General features: G+C 40.4%; 1 protein-coding gene across 1 annotated transcript; it reads left to right on the top strand.

The window, feature by feature from the left end:
- The first annotated feature begins 691 nt into the window (after positions 1 to 691).
- LOC146628781 (anthrax toxin receptor 2-like) lies at positions 692 to 17,659 on the top strand. The gene is made up of 17 exons (XM_085359698.1): positions 692 to 955; positions 4,630 to 4,701; positions 5,992 to 6,063; positions 6,169 to 6,250; positions 6,375 to 6,479; positions 7,196 to 7,264; positions 8,349 to 8,429; positions 8,527 to 8,587; positions 10,259 to 10,354; positions 11,104 to 11,173; positions 13,670 to 13,748; positions 13,939 to 14,034; positions 15,295 to 15,345; positions 16,236 to 16,331; positions 16,453 to 16,626; positions 16,707 to 16,787; positions 17,518 to 17,659. The coding sequence occupies exons 1-17, from the start codon at positions 831 to 833 to the stop codon at positions 17,554 to 17,556; spliced, it is 1,449 nt and encodes a 482-aa protein (XP_085215824.1). The 5' UTR covers positions 692 to 830; the 3' UTR covers positions 17,557 to 17,659.
- Positions 17,660 to 18,153: the final 494 nt, after the last annotated feature.

Here is an 18,153-nt window from a genome sequence, read left to right as displayed (position 1 = left end):
TCCATCTGGAAGAGATTTACAAGAGCACGATGCACTTGTTTGAGACACGAAGCATAAAGTTCATCTCATGAAAGGGTGATTTATGAGTCAGTTAGACCTGTATTACAACAAGACACGCCATTACCGATTACTCTTTTTTGCTAAATCTTGAAGCGATTTAAGTAGGAAGAAGAAGAGACTCGAGTTTATATAGTAGAAAAGGCTCCTAAAACAAGCTCAGCCGAATGTAATATTTCAAAATATGTTCTTTTTTTACTCATATCAATGAAAAAACGTCTCAAATACCCCAAACAGGAAGATCACTGAAGTTATCTTCAAAATAAAAGTTGTTAAAAAGTTTATCAGGAAAATGTTTTTGTGAATAAATATTTTTACACAACCGTCCTCTTTTGCCTACTCACCCTTTCTTTATTAGTGTCTAAATATGTAATGCAAAATAACTTCAACATGCTATCTCTTAGCGTCCCTATAAACTCTTAATTAATTAATAATATATAAGCCATTTTTGTTAACGCCCCCCGAATAAGGAATCCCGGAAGTGCAGAGGGAGGAAGCTCTCGTCTCGTCCCGAGGGCTCGTCTCATTGGCAGTAGTTTGACAGCGTCACTGTGAGCAGCTGTGCGCCCTGCCCATTTTATTTCATGATCAACATGCAGCTTCAAGGGGAAAATACCAAATGCCCTCTCACACCACTGATTCAACATGTGAGCAGGGATGAAACTGTGAAGATTAGAGACTATCCTTAACCGCACTGACTGGTTTTATTTTTATTTTATTTGTGTTTTCCATTTCCCAAACACGTTGTTGATATGTAGTCTGAAGCACAGGTTATGGATCGCATGTGGATATGCTGCAAAATCCTACTCCTTGCAATTGTTTGTGTGAGTTCGTCATCTCTGGAAGAAGAGGACGCTTCTTGCGATGGGGCGTTTGATATTTATTTTGTTTTAGACCGGTGAGTCATGAAGGCTAGCCTGTTTTACCCGTGCATTAATTCATTAATTAATTAAATACTTGCTACCCCAGGGCAGAGACTTACTCAGTCCTCTCCATGTATGGCTATGTTTAGTTCCTCCTCTGCTAGACTGCAGGAGTGACCACAAAGTTCACTCTTATTATGCTGTTATTCCCAACAGCGACAGATCAACCTGCTCCCCGCTTATTCTGTGTGTCTGCATGCACCAGCAGAATAAACGGACCCTTCACCTCTTCTGTTTATTCTGCCGCTTGCAAATGTAGTAACTTTTGGAAAACATGATGTAGTCAAATTCTGTCACAGATCTCTTTGTTTTTACATTTTATCCTTGCATCGGACTGTATTATTGTCGTTAATGTTAAAAGTACAGTGTTGTGCGAATGTCTCGAGCCACCCCTCATTTTTCTTACAGTTTTCCTACTAGTTTTGAGCAGTAGATCTCCAGGCTTTCTGAAGGTCTTTCAGAGTTTCTCTGTGGACACTGGCTACTTTTTCACTCATTTTCAGTCCCATCCATGTCTAGTTTTCGGAGGGATGTGTTTTTTTGTTTGTTTGTTAAGCCACTTAACACTGATCTCAAGCATAAAGGGGGATCTAACTGAAGGGATGAACAAGACAGCCTAAAACAGAGCCACTTTTACTACTTTGTTACTAGCAACCTGTTGCAAAAAGATAATTTCCGTCTCTTTCTTTATCCGATTCTACAAAAAATGCAGCAATAAGGTGATTCCCAAATAACTTTTAACAAAAACTTGACATACTTCAGTTCGGTGTGCAGTGTGTCTTTAAAAAAATAACTAGATAAGAGGAAGCTTAAAAGCTATCCAACAGACGAACAGTATCTGAAAGTCGTATCTTTAAGGAACAGAAAATAATCCAGCAAAGTCCTGATACAGAACCTGAGAGACAACCCTTCAGTCAGTGGATCTACTGTTCACTGAAGCCTCATCAGAAATGATCTCAGTGGAAGAGTGGCTAACACGAAGGCATTCTTAACGAAGGGAAAGAGAGAAAAAAAAAGGCTGAGGTATGCAGAATTATGCAAGAACTACACTGAAAATCAGTAGCAACAGGTCTTATAGAGTGATGAATCTAAACTTTTGGTTCAAATTTTTGTCTGTATATACAGTGGGGCAAAAAAGTATTTAGTCAGCCACTGATTGTGCAAGTTCCCCCACCTAAAATGATGACAGAGGTCAGTAATTTGCACCAGAGGTACACTTCAACTGTGAGAGACAGAATGTGGAAAAAAAAAATCCATGAATCCACATGGTAGGATTTGTAAAGAATTTATTCGTAAATCAGGGTGGAAAATAAGTATTTGGTCAATAACAAAAATACAACTCAATACTTTGTAACATAACCTTTGTTGGCAATAACAGAGGTCAAACGTTTACTATAGGTCTTTACCAGGTTTGCACACACAGTAGCTGGTATTTTGGCCCATTCCTCCATGCAGATCTTCTCGAGAGCAGTGATGTTTTGGGGCTGTCGCTGAGCAACACGGACTTTCAACTCCCGCCACAGATTTTCTATGGGGTTGAGGTCTGGAGACTGGCTAGGCCACTCCAGGACTTTCAAATGCTTCTTACGGAGCCACTCCTTTGTTGCCCGGGCGGTGTGTTTTGGATCATTGTCATGTTGGAAGACCCAGCCTCGTTTCATCTTCAAAGTTGTCACTGATGGAAGGAGGTTTTGGCTCAAAATCTCACGATACATGGCCCCATTCATTCTGTCCTTAACACGGATCAGTCGTCCTGTCCCCTTGGCAGAAAAACAGCCCCATAGCATGATGTTTCCACCCCCATGCTTCACAGTAGGTATGGTGTTCTTGGGATGCAACTCAGTATTCTTCTTCCTCCAAACACGACGAGTTGAGTTTATACCAAAAAGTTCTACTTTGGTTTCATCTGACCACATGACATTCTCCCAATCCTCTGCTGTATCATCCATGTGCTCTCTGGCAAACTTCAGACGGGCCTGGACATGCACTGGCTTCAGCAGCGGAACACGTCTGGCACTGCGGGATTTGATTCCCTGCCGTTGTAGTGTGTTACTGATGGTGACCTTTGTTACTTTGGTCCCAGCTCTCTGCAGGTCATTCACCAGGTCCCCCCGTGTGGTTCTGGGATCTTTGCTCACCGTTCTCATGATCATTTTGACCCCACGGGATGAGATCTTGCGTGGAGCCCCAGATCGAGGGAGATTATCAGTGGTCTTGTATGTCTTCCATTTTCTGATGATTGCTCCCACAGTTGATTTTTTCACACCAAGCTGCTTGCCTATTGTAGATTCACTCTTCCCAGTCTGGTGCAGGTCTACAATACTTTTCCTGGTGTCCTTCGAAAGCTCTTTGGTCTTGGCCATGGCGGCGTTTGGAGTCTGACTGTTTGAGGCTGTGGACAGGTGTCTTTTATACAGATGATGAGTTCAAACAGGTGCCATTCATACAGGTAACGAGTGGGGGACAGAAAAGCTTCTTACAGAAGACGTTACAGGTCTGTGAGAGCCAGAGATTTTCCTTGTTTGAGGTGACCAAATACTTATTTTCCACCCTGATTTACGAATAAATTCTTTACAAATCCTACCATGTGAATTCATGGATTTTTTTTTCACATTCTGTCTCTCACAGTTGAAGTGTACCTCTGGTGCAAATTACTGACCTCTGTCATCATTTTAAGTGGGGGAACTTGCACAATCGGTGGCTGACTAAATACTTTTTTGCCCCACTGTACAGAGGAGGTCAGGTGAGAGGCACAACACAGAGTGTCTACAGCCATCTGTAAAAGTCGATGTAGTCTCTGTCATGGTTTGGAGCTGCATTGCAGCTTGTGGTGTTGGAGATCTTTCCAAAATTGATTGAATTATGAACAAAGAAAAACATCATCAGATTTTGAGCGACCACAAAATGCCACCTAGAAAGCATCTTATCAGCAACAGCTTCACTTTTCAGCATGACAAAGATCCCAAACACATAGCCAGTGGAGTAGAATTATACCTGGACAGAGGAAAACACAGTGTAACAGTATAAGCCATGGATTGGCTTCCCCAGAGCCTGGACCTCAACATTATTCAAGCAGCGTGGAATCATCTTCACAGAGAACAAAACAGAAGGCAGCAAACATCCAAAGAAGAGCTTTAAATGCTCTTTAAAGAAGCCTGGAGAACTAATCCTGAAGACTACTTCAAGAAATGATCAGACAGCCTGACTAAGAACAACTCAGGCTGTGTTTTAGAATAAAGATGGTCACACTAAATATCGACTTCAAGTTTGTTAGAACTGCGTTTTATACTGTATTGAAACATTTTCCTAGTAGAATATACAGAAAAGAGCAATGGTGCAAAGACTTGCACAATAATAGATTTCTATTAACTGTATTTTTATTTCTGTTTGTAATTCATATGTTTATGGAGTAAAATACTACACAAAATGCAGAATCAAACTATATATGTGTCTTATGCAGAAAATATAAAGCACATAAATAATTTCTGATTTATTGATTAATTGATGGAGCTCCCCAAGTGTTTTCATATAACTCTAGTGCAGTTGTGAATCCTTGGTAATAAAGCTAAATAATGCTAAATGAAGTGATATTTTAGCACATTGTTTGGGTGCATTTGATTTTTCACTCGGCCACTGCCTGTTTTTGCAGGTCAGGCAGCGTGTGGGGACACTGGGATGAGATCTATGGATTTGTGGAGCAGCTCACCAGGAGGTTTGTTAGGTGAGTAGCTGTTTTCTGCCAGTATTAATAGCAAATGAATTAATATCTCCTCATTCTCTGTATAAAAACTTACAGAAAATAGTAAAAAAAACACTTAATGTAGAACATTTAAAGGAAGCTTTCGAGTGCCCTTCAAGCACATACAAGAAGTTGAACAGAGGAAACAGAGTCAGTGGTTCAAACAGTAGTGGCTAGCAGAAACTAGGGCATGCCTATTTCAGGCACTAGACATCACACAAGGCAACCAACTGCTCCAAAACCCCTCTGGGCAATAGCACTGAGGGTGTGTGTGATATCTTTAAGTTTAATAGCAGACTGCTAAATATAAGAACCAAACATGCAGCAGATGTTGAAGGTGGTGCCAACCACAACCGGCAGTCCTGTCCCCCTTTCACAGTAGAACAAGGCACAGGGATAATGGCTCACTTCCCCATCTCAAAACTCTCCCATGTTATTAACATTTATTAACTGATGTTTTTTTTGTATCAACCAGCTGCACCACTGTGGCACAAACCGCTTTCCCCGTCTGTCATCATAGCATAACGTGGTCCCGGAGACATCTACTGTAGCACAAAATAGTTTGTGTACTTTGGCAGGTGTTTAAATCAGGATCGGTGTGGACAGATTTCATCAACACAGGCTACATGAAGCTTCGCAGCTGCAAAACTTAGCGTGCGTAATGGTAAATTGTCTGGTTTGTCATTGGGACCGTTGTGCGTTCTTCGTCTTGCCGAAGACCAGTTTTGCGTGTAAAGGGCTAACCCTGTCATCAGTGAACAACCTGCTCTGACACTTGATTAGTAAAAAGATGGCAAACCCACGAGTACTGAAGCTGCTGAAAAATCTTTTCTCCTCCTCTCTCCACCAGTCATCCAATAAACTCAAACTGCTACCCCGTTTCATTATATAGTATTGTCAAAGAAGGGTGTGGTGAGACATCTCGTTGGCCTTGTGGCTGGTGTGCAAGTCCCTGTTTTGTTAACTAATGTCACGGATTGATATTAATGCGAGACTCTGTGTCTGCTTTGTCACCATCTTTGTGGTTTTCTGTGCGACGTCTTATAAAGTGACTCAATGCTGTTTTAATTGACTGTTAAATTTTTGTTTGACAGCATGTGTATCATGTGTCACTGCATGATAGCATGTGAGCATACAAAATATAAGAAAGTGCTTGCACTGATACCGATGTGTTTTTATTTTAAGCAAGACTGGAATGCATAATCATGATATGATGCTAACATGTAATATACATTTGTGTATTCACAAAGTGTGTTTGTGTGTGTGTTCCAGCCCCAGGATGAGGGTTTCTTATATCGTCTTTTCAGCTAGAGCTGTTGTAATTCTCCCACTAACTGGAGACAGGTATATATTTCCCTTTTCCTTATAATCCTTCTCCTCCGCTTCACTCAGACAGTAAATCTTTCTTTCTTTTCCTTTTTTTTTGAAATTGAATTGCTTTTGTTTCAGATCTAAGATAGATGAAGGCCTGGAGAAGCTGAGCCAAATCACACCTGCCGGTGAAACGTTCATGCACGAAGGTTTGAAAGCGGTACGCGCTCCTTTCTAGTATTGCAACTTCCTGCCATGCATTGTTTTCCTTACAGATGCTTCCTTTCATTGTTGTTTGTTATTTTGGGGCTTTTTTAAATTTAAATAATCTGTATTTTTGGCAGGTATCACAGCAAATGAAGTCACAAACTTCACCATCATCCAGTATTATCATAGTTCTTACTGATGGCAAGCTGAACATCTACCCGTATGAACTGAGTGTACAAGAGGTAACACACACACACACACACACACACACACACACACTAATGGCTTAGTGGAAGATGCTGTAAATGAGGAGCTGGATGAAATTTGAGAACCATATTATGTTGAAGGTCATGATGAGCATCCTGTTGAATTTTTCCTGAGAATACCAAATGTTCTTTCACGCAGGAAGGATTTGAAGACACTTGATGTGCTGTTTTTGTGCTATATCATCTCAAAATGTGGGTTGTGAGCATATAGCACAGTTTGTGAGTGCAGTGAAATCCTTTGGGGCTGGGGTTGTGTCAGGAAGGGCATCCGGTAAAAAAACAAAAAAGCCATATCAGATATGCAGAGCCATCCTCTGTGGTGGGGACCCCCCCTTGCGAATAAGGGAGTAGCCTAAAGCAGCTTTGATAGCATGGCTGTTTGAAGAAACACACAAATTCACATACTTCTCATACCCTCTTCTCTGTTTTACTCTGTTACAAATCTCAACCAAAGAAAAGTTGAAAGGCTCAGTTTGTTCCGTTTGTATCGTGTTGCATGAACCGGACAAGCTGCTGCTGGCTGGACAAACAAAACTGTTTGCTGTGAAATCTTAATCGTAATTTAAAATATACAGCATTTGCTGCGGCTGAGCTGTAACAATAAAAAACACTACTCTGATGTTTTATAAGTCACATGGATTCACTGTATGTCTGTAGAATCATGGCTTAAGTTTTCCTCTTGTGATTCCCAGGCTATGAAAGCCAGAGAGTTTGGAGCCAGAGTGTACTGTATCGGGGTCATGGACTTTGACCATAGCCAGGTAGGTGTGGGGGCTTCATTTTCTACCTCTTCCATACAGCACTGGGAAAAGAGAACACTCTCAAGGCCTTGATACTGTTGCTGATATTGTTTCTTGTTTAAACACCTTTTATTTGTCTTTCTGAGTAAATATACATGTCAGTGTGCGAAAGCTTCAGTGGGCTGTTGTTTCTGGCCCAGATTTATCGACACACCTCGACCCCTTTTGCTTATCTGTTCGTGTCAATCCAAAAACCTCCAAAGGGCTGAACAGCAAGCAGCTGTCAGGGATTTGTAGTTTGTGGTTCATGATACATTTGTTCTTGTAAAAAAAAACAAAAAACACTGAATACATTTTCTCAGGCAGCTTATGTGAAGTTATTATTTGTTGGGATAGGCTGTGATTTCTTCCTGTGCAAGTATTGAGCGGTTGAAAGAGACGATTGTGGTGGAAAAGAAAAAGCAGGAAATCTTATGCAGCTGCAAACTCTTCTACTGACTGCAGTGACTGTAAGCAATACAAAGGAGGGAGGAAAGCTGCTGTTCTGTTGTGGGTTTTTTTTCGTGCTAATAAGATTTACAGTCCAATGCAAAATCTATAATTACATTTGCTGAGAATCATAAAATGATCTAAACAATATTTCAATTAATGTGGCATCTGTTGCTGAACATCCCCAGCCCTGTTTATTTCTGGTTGATGTTTCAGCAGTCTGAATGACATTCTTAATTTGTGTAACATGAACTAATACATATTTAAAGTGCTTAAGTTTACATAACATATGATCTGTAATGTCTTCAGCAGTCAGAGGGCATGGCTGATTTTCTGCCCGCTGACTGACCGACGATATGTGGTCTAAAGGAGGAAGTAATTACATCATTCTCTAATTGAATAAGGCCAGGCAAACTTCCTGTCCTGCGATCGTTAAAGCAGCAGATGAAAGCTTCAGCCAGCTCCCCAAAGCTTTAATCTCCTAGTAGCAGACTTTGCCTCCCTAAATGCCCAAGCACAAGCCAAAAACCTCCCTGAGAAGCAGAAAGACATGAGAACAGAAATTTGAAATGCTTTTTGTATCAGTAATCTTTTGCTGTTTCCACTTTGGCCACAGCTTGCTGAAATAGCCGACGGCAGAGAGCAAGTCTTTCCAGTTGTGTCCGGCTTTCATGCTCTCAAAGACATGGTGAACTCGGTGAGGTTACGCTCCATGCAGCGACATGCAGTAACGTTCACGTGCAGGCTGTGGCATGGCGAGCTTATGCAGAGTCCTGTATCTCTGTATCTCACAGGTCCTGAAGAAAACTTGCTCTGAGGTTTTCACAATTGAGCCACTGAGTGTTTGTGTGAATGGTAAGTTTAATCAAAGTAGTCTTAATGTCTTAAAACTTCATGTAATTTTATCATGTAATTTTGAACAGGTGTCTGTGGTTTCGTAATGATGAAACCCAATGAGTTTGTTATTTTTGTCCAAACATATAGAGTTGCATGAAGAATATATATATGTATATATATATATATGGAATAATAAAGGAAAAATAACAAAGTCTACAACAGTAGGATCTTTAATCTTACATTACTTAACAACCTCAGTTAAAAATGATAGTCCAGAGACCACTGCGGGTCACAGCACATGTAGACCGAAGGGTGGCCCGTGGCGTACCATGCAACAGACGAGCTTCTGAATTGTTCCTTTTATATCACATCAGCGGTTGGGTGCAGGTGCTTACTAGGATGCGCTATGGGAAGAAGGCAAGCTGAAGGAGACAGTGTGATGCTTTGGGCAATGTTCTGTTTGTAAACCTTTGGTTCAGCCATGTAGATGTTACTTTCACACGTAGCACCTAGCTAAGCATTGTTGCAGGCTCTTGCCTTTTTCAGCAGGATAATGTGCCCAACCACAAAGCAAAACTGGTTTCAAGAATGGTTTAAGGAGAAAAACGAGTTCAGGTGTTGACTTGGCCTCCAAATTCCCAAGATCTCAATCCATTCGAGCAATCTGTGCTGGACAAACAAGTCTGATCCATGAAAGCCCCCCCTCGCAACTTACAGGACTGCTAACATCTACATGCCAGATACTACAGCACACTTTCAGAGATTGGCATCTATGGCTCAACAGGTCAAGGCTGTTTTTGCAGCAAAAGGGGGAACATCACATTGTTAGGCAGGTGGTCGTAAAGTTAAGCCTGATGGGTGTATATATAAGCTGGGAGCTAGGTAAACAACAAGGCACAGGAGGGAGCAGAAAAGCAGGGAGCCGACAGTCACAAAGGAGGGAAAAGAAGCAAGAGTACAACTTGAATGAGACACAAGAGAAAACATATTTTTTAAAGTGAAATGAGAAATAACCAAAAGGCACAGAAAGAACAAAAAACAAGAAGAGGGAGGACAAAAAGCATTACAGCATAGACAGCACAGAGGGAGGCAAAACAGGGAAACACTGAAGGAACTCAGCAGACATTAAAAACACACAAATACTCAAGCACCTTTACTATGAAGCAACTTCAACATACCCAGGATCTTTTTCCATGATCTGGAGTCACTCATGTGATCAGTAGTCTGGCTAAGCATCCACACAAATGTGTTTATCATATTTAACTAATTTCACCAATCACAAACATGGACAGGTCTGCTTGCAACACCAATTTCACTGATTTAAAAAAAAAAAAAAAGATTATTAATGGAGAATTACTTTGTCAGTAGGCACTGGATAAAAGCATATCTTGGTAAGAAGTGAACTTCCTTCACTGTCAACCTGGATAATTACAAATCCAACTTAGTTTTCGTGGTAGTACCGCTCTTTGGAACCTGAAGTGAACAAAATCTTAAGGAAAATGTTCCAAGAATAATAATGAAACCAGAAGACTCAAGAAAGAAATCCAGGACCCAGGATGTGGCTGAAAGCATCGCCTCACAGAGTCACTTTACTTTGATCACAATGTTTCATGTTTAATAATTATTGTTTTGCTTTGCTGCCATTCAAGTGCACTGTCAGAGTAATGTGATCTACCTGATGTTTCCCAGAGTCTTTCAACGTGGTCCTGAGGGGAAGTGGCTTCAGCGGATCCAAAAGGATGGACAATGTACTCTGTTCCCTCACCATCAATCAAGTGACCCACAGTCAGTAAAGTACACACACTTATGATTCACACACCTGATGCATAGCTAGCATTTAGATGCCAATGCTAAGGATTCAGTCTTTGCATTGCTAAAGAAGTGAAACAGTATCACAGGTTCACTGCACGCTGATACTGTAAAGCACTCGAGGATTAAAGTGAAATTCTGAAGTGAAAATGTGGTATAGTGTGCAGATCTCTGGGGGCTGGAGTGGAAAATCAGAGTCATGACGTCCAGAAGCAAACAGTGGCTGCTATTTATTGACTTCAGTTGGAGAACAGAGGAGATATTATGAGAGCAGAGTGCTCATGAGCAGAGGGAGGGACGAGGAGGGAGATGATCTGTCTCATTAGTCCATTACCAGATCAATGGCACAGGGTGGAGTTACTGAGAGGACATGAGGAGATAACACAAAACTGTATCTGGATCTCTTGTGTTTACTTCTTTTTGCAGTCGAATTACAAATTTAAAATTGAATTTATTCAGTCAGTTTGTCACAGAAAACAGCCAAAAAGCTTAATGCTTCTTCTGTTTGTAGCGTCTCTCAACCTGTGTACATACCAAAGAAGTTGCACAATAACATTAAGATTAATTTTTTTTCTAATTTGCCATATGTAAAATTAAACGATGAATTAAATGATGTGTCTCTGCTACAAGAAACCAAAGCAGCTAATTGAAGTAGAAAAGTACGGACCTTTTTCCTCCACCTGTGTGGGCTTGCAGAGTTCATCTTTGCCTCCTCTTCCTTTCAGTTGAAAAGCCAACAGTAGTGAGAGATGGGTATCTGCTCTGTCCAGCCATTCGTCTAGAAGAGGTCGGACAGTAAGTCAACACACACGTGAGCACAAACACAGTGTGTGTAACAAAAAACGGAGCCTATTGGTACCTGTAATTGCCTTAAAAAGCCAAGAAAGAAAAATCCTTCTCTGGGTGTTGTTTCGTATGATGTGTACCTCAGAGTTTCTCTGAAAGCAGCTTGATTTTGACTTTTAATTAAAAAGAAGAGAAACTGTCATCAAAAGTGCCATATCAGGAAAATAATTTAAGGGGGAACTGGGAGGGTATTTTAGTTTCCTTCTTTATTAGATTTATTTATATGTTTTTTTCTGGTTATATGCGATTTAAATAAACAGAGGCTTTTCAGGCAGTTTTTCCTGCACTTATCTCTGTGTGTGTCGCAGCCTGACGCAGAGGCCCAAATACAGGATGCAGAGGCACAGAAAATAAACAAATACTGAATCTTTAAGAGAAACTCTGAGTTGGAAGGGTAAGAAAAGACTAAACAGGATTCCAAAATAGGGCATGAGAAGCACAGGGAAGAGAAGGTGGGCAGACAGATCATCTGATAACTGACGAGGGGAAAGGCAAGACCACACACACACACACACACACACACACACACACACACACACACACACACACACACACACACACACACACAGGAGATTAAAGAAAATATGAATGACACTGACGACTGAATGTAACAATGAAAACAAGGATATCTTAAGAAATAAAACAACAGTGGGGCAGGAGGAAAATCAACAGATACAAACATGATAGTATGACATCACAGAGAGTGGACAGAGCTAAAGTGTTCGATAGAAAGCAAAGGGGGCTAAAATAACTTGTTTCTGTTATATGATGAACTATGAGGCAGCACAAAAGGTCCCGTATTAGATAAATGACAATTATTTTGTATTTTGAAACATGCAAAGCTATAATGTAGAAAAGTCCCAGGATTATAAATATGGTTCTACACATGAATGTAATAGGCTCACTGTAGGTGTGGCAACATTTTCAAAAGCTGATGCATAAAGCCTCATTATGAACGCTAACATGTGTTCATAAACTTGTGCATGTCACCTCAAGGCACTTTAAATGGTAAGAACAAGACTTACAGTACATCCTTAATTTTTGCATTCATTTAATTCATGTAATTAAGAAGGGTAAGTAGCAGTCAGGTGATAATCAAATGCACTTGATTAACTGATTATTAGTGCTAGAAGTTCTGCAAGTTTGCTAGTCTGAAGGTGTGTGTCAACACAAAGGTCAAAATCCTGAGATGAGTGGACGTCCCAGTATATTCACCCCAATGTCAGACTGTGCAATAATGACAGCTCAGTTAGAAAAAGACTAAGCGATTGGGGCTCGTTGCCAGGAGAAATGCCTTTGTCTACAATAACAACATGCCAGCTCTGCTTAGGTTAGCAAAGTTGCATCTGGACAAACCACAAGATTTCTGGAAGAATGTGCTTTGGACAGATGAGACCAAAGTGGAGATGTTTGGCTGTAATGCGCAGAACCACGTCTGGCGAAAATCAAACACAGCATATCAGCACAAACACCTCTTACTCACTGTCAAGCAAGGATAGTGGTGGAGGAATGATGGTTTGGGCACTGGACCATGGCATCTTGCAGTCACTGAGTCAACCATTAACTCCTCGTTATACCAGAACATTCCAGAGTCAACGTTAAAGCCGTCTGTCCAAGAGCTAAAGCTCGGCTGAAATTGGGTCAATGATTGCAAGAAAAGCAGCAAAAGAAAAAGCTCAAGGTGTTCAGACTTGAGTGGCATGCTGTGTTGGGACCTTAAGAAGACTGTGCTTAAACAAATGCCCCCAAAACTTTAAATGAAGCAATGTTGTAAAGAAGTGTGGGTCAGAATTCTTCCACAACAATGTGAGAGACCGATAACATTATACAGATAAGAATTTGTCATTGCTGCTAAAAGTGGTTGTACAAATGTTTGTTGTTAAGAATCACGACGTGTACTTAGTTTTTTACAAGACTGTAGTTCATCAGCATTTCTTCATCTGACTGATGTTGAGATTTGTTCTCTGAAAATGCAAACAGGCACAATGTTTACAGTAAAACTGTGTCAAAGTGTTGGATGGACAGAAGTCGGGCTGACCAGCGTGGCATTTAAAGAGTGAGTGGTTGATTTGACTTCTACACTTCAAACAGTCAATCCCTCTCTCTCTACTTCTCCTCCTCAGCCCTCACAGCTGGAAAAGTCTCAGTTGGGTTGAACATGAAGTTAAAAAAGCATTTGCAAAAGCAAACAACCTTTAGAAATAAGGGAGTCTGGTCAAAACTTGATAAGAATATAAATGATGGTGACTCCCTATTGCAGCAACTCCTGGTTCTTTATAATAATTTGATGATTTGACACTATAATTATATTTAAATCAATCCATTTGAGACTACCCCACACACGTTTTACTATGATTCTAACTGTAAAAGTGCCAATAGTGTCACACTGAGCTCTGAACAGGGACTAGATCTCATGATGTGTTCTGTGATTCTGTTTATTCACAGATCAGTTGAAGTGCTGGTCAGCTTAAACCATGGAAAGTCCTACATCTACAGTCCCATGAGCATCTATGCCACAACATGTGTGAGTAACATTAATTCTGTATAACACGAACAGTTTTGAAGGAGTTACCTGCATGTATGATGTCACACTGCCCTCTGTTATTTAATTTAGATACAACACTTTTTTGTGTAGGTACAGGAGAGCATACTGACGTAACTGTGATAGATTACAGAATAAGATCAAATAATGTTGTGTTGTGTGTTTTCTGCAGTCAGATGGGACCTGGGTGCTCTGGTTCCTGTTGGCTTTGTTGCTGTTGCTGGGCCTGGGTTTGCTCTGGTGGTTCTGGCCTCTCTGCTGCACCGTGGTGAGCTTTGTCCTTGTGCATTTTTGTACAACAAAACTCATTTTGAAGGCAGTCGTTTTAAAAGCAGCATATAAAAAAAGAAATACAGAAGGACACAGGAACTAGTAAATGTAGTGAGGTGTTTGAGTCGGATACTGCAATTATGAATTGTTGTGGAATTGAATGTCCAATGAATGTAAAGTGAAAGGCACCAGTTTGAAATGGGGCCGTGTGCACTATAACCATACATGTTATTATTTGGTGCACTGAATAAGCTTAAAGCTCATTTGCATCTGCAGTCCCTCGGCAGGTTAAATGCAAAAGATCACAGCGATGAGATGTCGCATAAAGAGTAAATCACACCTGATGTCTGTTTATTTGTGTTTGGTGGCCATAAGCACCAAACACAAATAAACAGACATCAGTGTTAACAAGTCTGTCCATGTCCTGGGTCATGTGACCCAGTATTCTGAGTTTCTTGATGTTTTTGTTATTCGTTTCAGTCTAGTTTCATTTCAGTTTTTCTAGTTACATTCTGTCATGCCTAGGTTACAGTTTTAGTTCATGATTTATCAAGCTCCCCATCTGTCTCATCCCTGTGTGAAGTTTTCTGTGTCAGATTGTCATGTTAAGTCTTCGTGTGTTTATCTGTCATGTTTCATGTCCAAGTTTTCTTTGTTTGTCAAGTTCGAGTCAAGTCTGGGACTCGTTATGTTTCCCGTTTTATTTTGAAAGAGCCTTGTGTTTTTTGTTTATTGTATTTACTTTCACGTCCCCTGTCCTGTCATTATGTTAATTGTTGTCAGCTGTTTTCCCCATGTGACTCTTCCCTTGATCATTCCTTATGTCTATTTAGTCTGTGTGTTTCCGCTCAGTCAGTGTCAGATCGTCTGTTATCCTCACCTCATGTTTTCATAGTTTCCGTTATTGTGTCACTGTGTTTCACAGCCTGCCTAGTTACTCTGTGTTCATAGTTTTTTCATGGTTCTTTCACAGAGTGTCATAGTCTTTTTAGTTTACACAGTGTTCTTAGTCCCCTTAGTTTTCCCAGTTTCAGTGTTCCCTGGTGTTTTTGTCATGCCATCAGCCACAATAAAGGCTCGCTTTATTTTTGGAAACCTAGTTCTGTCTCCACCGTGTCTGCTCGTGGGTCTACCTCATCTTCACACCGACGCACACCGCCGTGACAAAGTCTGCAAGTCTTTCAGCAGATAGACTGCTTTCTGTCAAAGATATATGTCATTATTGTTTTGTATAAGATTTATGTTTCGTTTCTCGCAGGTCATCAGAGACCCCCCTCCCTCTCGCCCCCCTCCTCCCCCCCCTGTGATTGTGAGTACTCCACTGACTGTTTTTTTTAAAGCCATATTTTCTTTTTCCAAGGACTTCATATCACTGAAGGGATGCTTTGATTTTTTTACCACCCGTTGCCATTTTGGCAGTAAAAGCAGTGAGAAAATCCAATTTTGGGCAAATACAGAAGGAGCGTAGGTGGAGCTGGGGAGAAGGAGCCGACAGAAGTGGTTTGGTGGCAGATTTTATTCATCGAGCATGAGTCAGAAGGCAAAGTTCTCTCATTGTAAAATAAATAAATTTAAAAATGCAGTTATGTTTTTGCATGACAAATATCCCACCACTGCAGCTGAACCTTTGGTGTAAATCCACTGGATCTATAGATTATAGACTGATCAGCAACACAAAACCTTTCTCTCTGTTTTTAATTGCTTGATTTAAAAAAAATGGAAGTACTTATTACAACGAAGCTTTTATGCTTATTACATAAAAGTCTTCAGGCTCTCTTTGTGGATAAGCATCTACTGACTACATTCATGTACTTCATCGAATCCAATCATTTCCAATCATGGTGGCATAAATGTTTTCCTGTGTGAATTTTGAGAAGAAATGTATCATGCGGGTAGATTCCAAGTCCAAACTTGGAGTTATTATCAAAAAAATTATATTATCTCGTATGTACTCAAAATTTCAAGTTATTTTCTCAAACTTCTGAGTAATTCTGAGTTATTAAGGCGAAATTTCAAGATACTAACCTAAAATTTTGTCTCATGGTTGGCAGTTTTTTTTTCTTCCAGTGGCTACACTGTTGCTCTTTAGCTCAATATAAAGTATTTAGCAAAGGAATGTTTTAGAATAGTATTATATAATTTTGTATTTTGAATATAATAAAACTTTATTCAAATATTTTAAAAAACTTTGTGTTTAAGGAGCCAGAAGAAGACCCTTTGCCCAAACACAGGTGGCCTACAGTGGATGCTTCATACTACGGCGGCAGGGGTGCTGGAGGCATCAAACGCATGGAGGTAAATAAAAAAAAAAAAAAAAGGTTTTACTGCTAAGCTTTTGTTGTTGATTTGCTAATGTTGCTATAGTGAAGATGCAGTAATGTTAGCTGTATCAGTCAGTTGTGCCCACATGTTGCAGGTGCGCTGGGGCCAGAAGGGGTCCACAGAGGAGGGATCCCGGCTAGAGAAGGCCAGAAATGCTGTGGTCACTATGCCAGAGGAAGTGGAGGAGCCCATCATTCCTCGACCCCCACCAAGGCCTCCTCCGGTTTACAACCCCTCATCGCACTCCAAATGGTACACCCCCATCAAGGTGAGATAACGATCTCTTTAATATTTAGGTCCTTTGTAAGTTGCCTGTTTTGTAATGTTTTTGAATGTCTTTGCCTTCAGGGACGTATTGATGCGCTGCTGGCGTTACTGAGAAGACAATATGACAGAGTGGCAATCATGAGGCCAACACCTCAGGACAAGGCAAGAAATATCAGCAGCATTATTACAAAAGCTTACGAGAAACACGGCTATCAATTCAGCATGTTATCATATAAAAAAAATCTCATTACATCCAGCTGGACTGTCACCAGTCTGAGTTTTGCCAAAAGTATTCAACCATCAAATTGGTTAGATCAGTGATCCACCCTCTTGATCCCCCAGTGATTTGATTAGATAACAGATAATAATAATATAGTGCCAATCTTGCTGGGTTTTTTTTGTGCACAACAGATAGATAACAGCTTGCTGTATCAACTCGCTTGTTATAAATAACAGTTTAAATGCCAACGCCTCCAGAGTGTGTCATGAAACAGCGCACATGAGCTACAGGCTGCTTAATGGTTTAGTTTAAGTCTTATTTTGAGACTTCACGTGGATTTACTGTATCGATCCTCCGTCAGCTGAGCTGCTGGGAGAGCTAGAAGCAACTTGGGCCTTTTCATCATAAATTTTGGGGGCTTTGAGTTCACGGTTTTAAAAACCTCCCAGTGGGCTCAGAGCTTAATAATGGATGTGTTATGAAAGGTTTATTGTAGAGTATTCCACTTTATTTTAAAGCAGTTTTTGTCTTTAGTGGTGCATCAAGGCTTGGGTGGGATAAATAAGTTGTGCTTTTTTACAGCATGTTGAATTTAAAATCACTTTACATTCCCACTTGACTGCGGTTAAATGTTTAAATCGGACTATGGCGTGTCTCCTTTGTTTTCTCCAGGGCCGCTGCATCAACTTCACCAGAGTTCAGAATCACTGATGTTCAAACACGAGGCTCAGTTTTCCCGTTTTCATGCCAGTTTTGCCAAAGATGACAAACATGTGTGATCCAACATGAAGAATTACTTTGTATTGTAAATAAACCTCTTTATGTACATTGTGGTGTCACAGTTGGCTCTCTTTTTACCGTGGTAACCTATGCTGAGCACATAACCGGGTCAGAAGCTGGTTATGTTCCAAGTCATTGTTAAAAATTGACCGGAAGTGCTTCGTTTTCACAAAACCTTTTATTTACATTATGCTGTAAGTGTGATATAGAGTCTCTGCCGAAGAAATTCTGTACGTATGCAACCTGCTGAGCCTCATTTCACAAACAGCTCCAAATGAAGCACAGCAGCACAAGCTGTGTGCCTGACATAGTCACCAGAATTTGTATTCGGCTGCAGAAATTTTTCTTAAATGTTTTGTCCTTAAATGCTGCAAGGTGTTCGTACAACACTAAAATTAAAGCTACTAGAACACAAATTGATTAACCCTACTATTTGTAATCTGTATTTTACTAAAAAACCCAAACTAAAGGAGTCTCCATGCATGAAAAGGAGCAGTGTTTTCATGATTCTTTTATTTGAAAGAAAAT

The sequence above is a fragment of the Diplotaxodon limnothrissa genome, linkage group LG7 (genome assembly GCF_057381915.1).
Source record: "Diplotaxodon limnothrissa isolate DT_005_m linkage group LG7, D_limnothrissa_male_GT1.1, whole genome shotgun sequence".
Classification (NCBI taxonomy): Eukaryota; Metazoa; Chordata; class Actinopteri; order Cichliformes; family Cichlidae; genus Diplotaxodon; species Diplotaxodon limnothrissa.
Note: the sequence above shows the minus strand (reverse complement) of the source record. Positions and strands in the feature narration are given on the sequence as shown.

Bases quoted from the DNA above. Each gene is read 5' to 3' on its own strand.
- LOC146628781 (XM_085359698.1), top strand. From the start codon at position 831: ATGGATCGCATGTGGATATGCTGCAAAATCCTACTCCTTGCAATTGTT. The intron at 8,430-8,526 runs GTGAGGTTACGC...TGTATCTCACAG, and splicing joins TCAAAGACATGGTGAACTCG to GTCCTGAAGAAAACTTGCTC. The intron at 14,035-15,294 runs GTGAGCTTTGTC...CGTTTCTCGCAG, and splicing joins GGCCTCTCTGCTGCACCGTG to GTCATCAGAGACCCCCCTCC.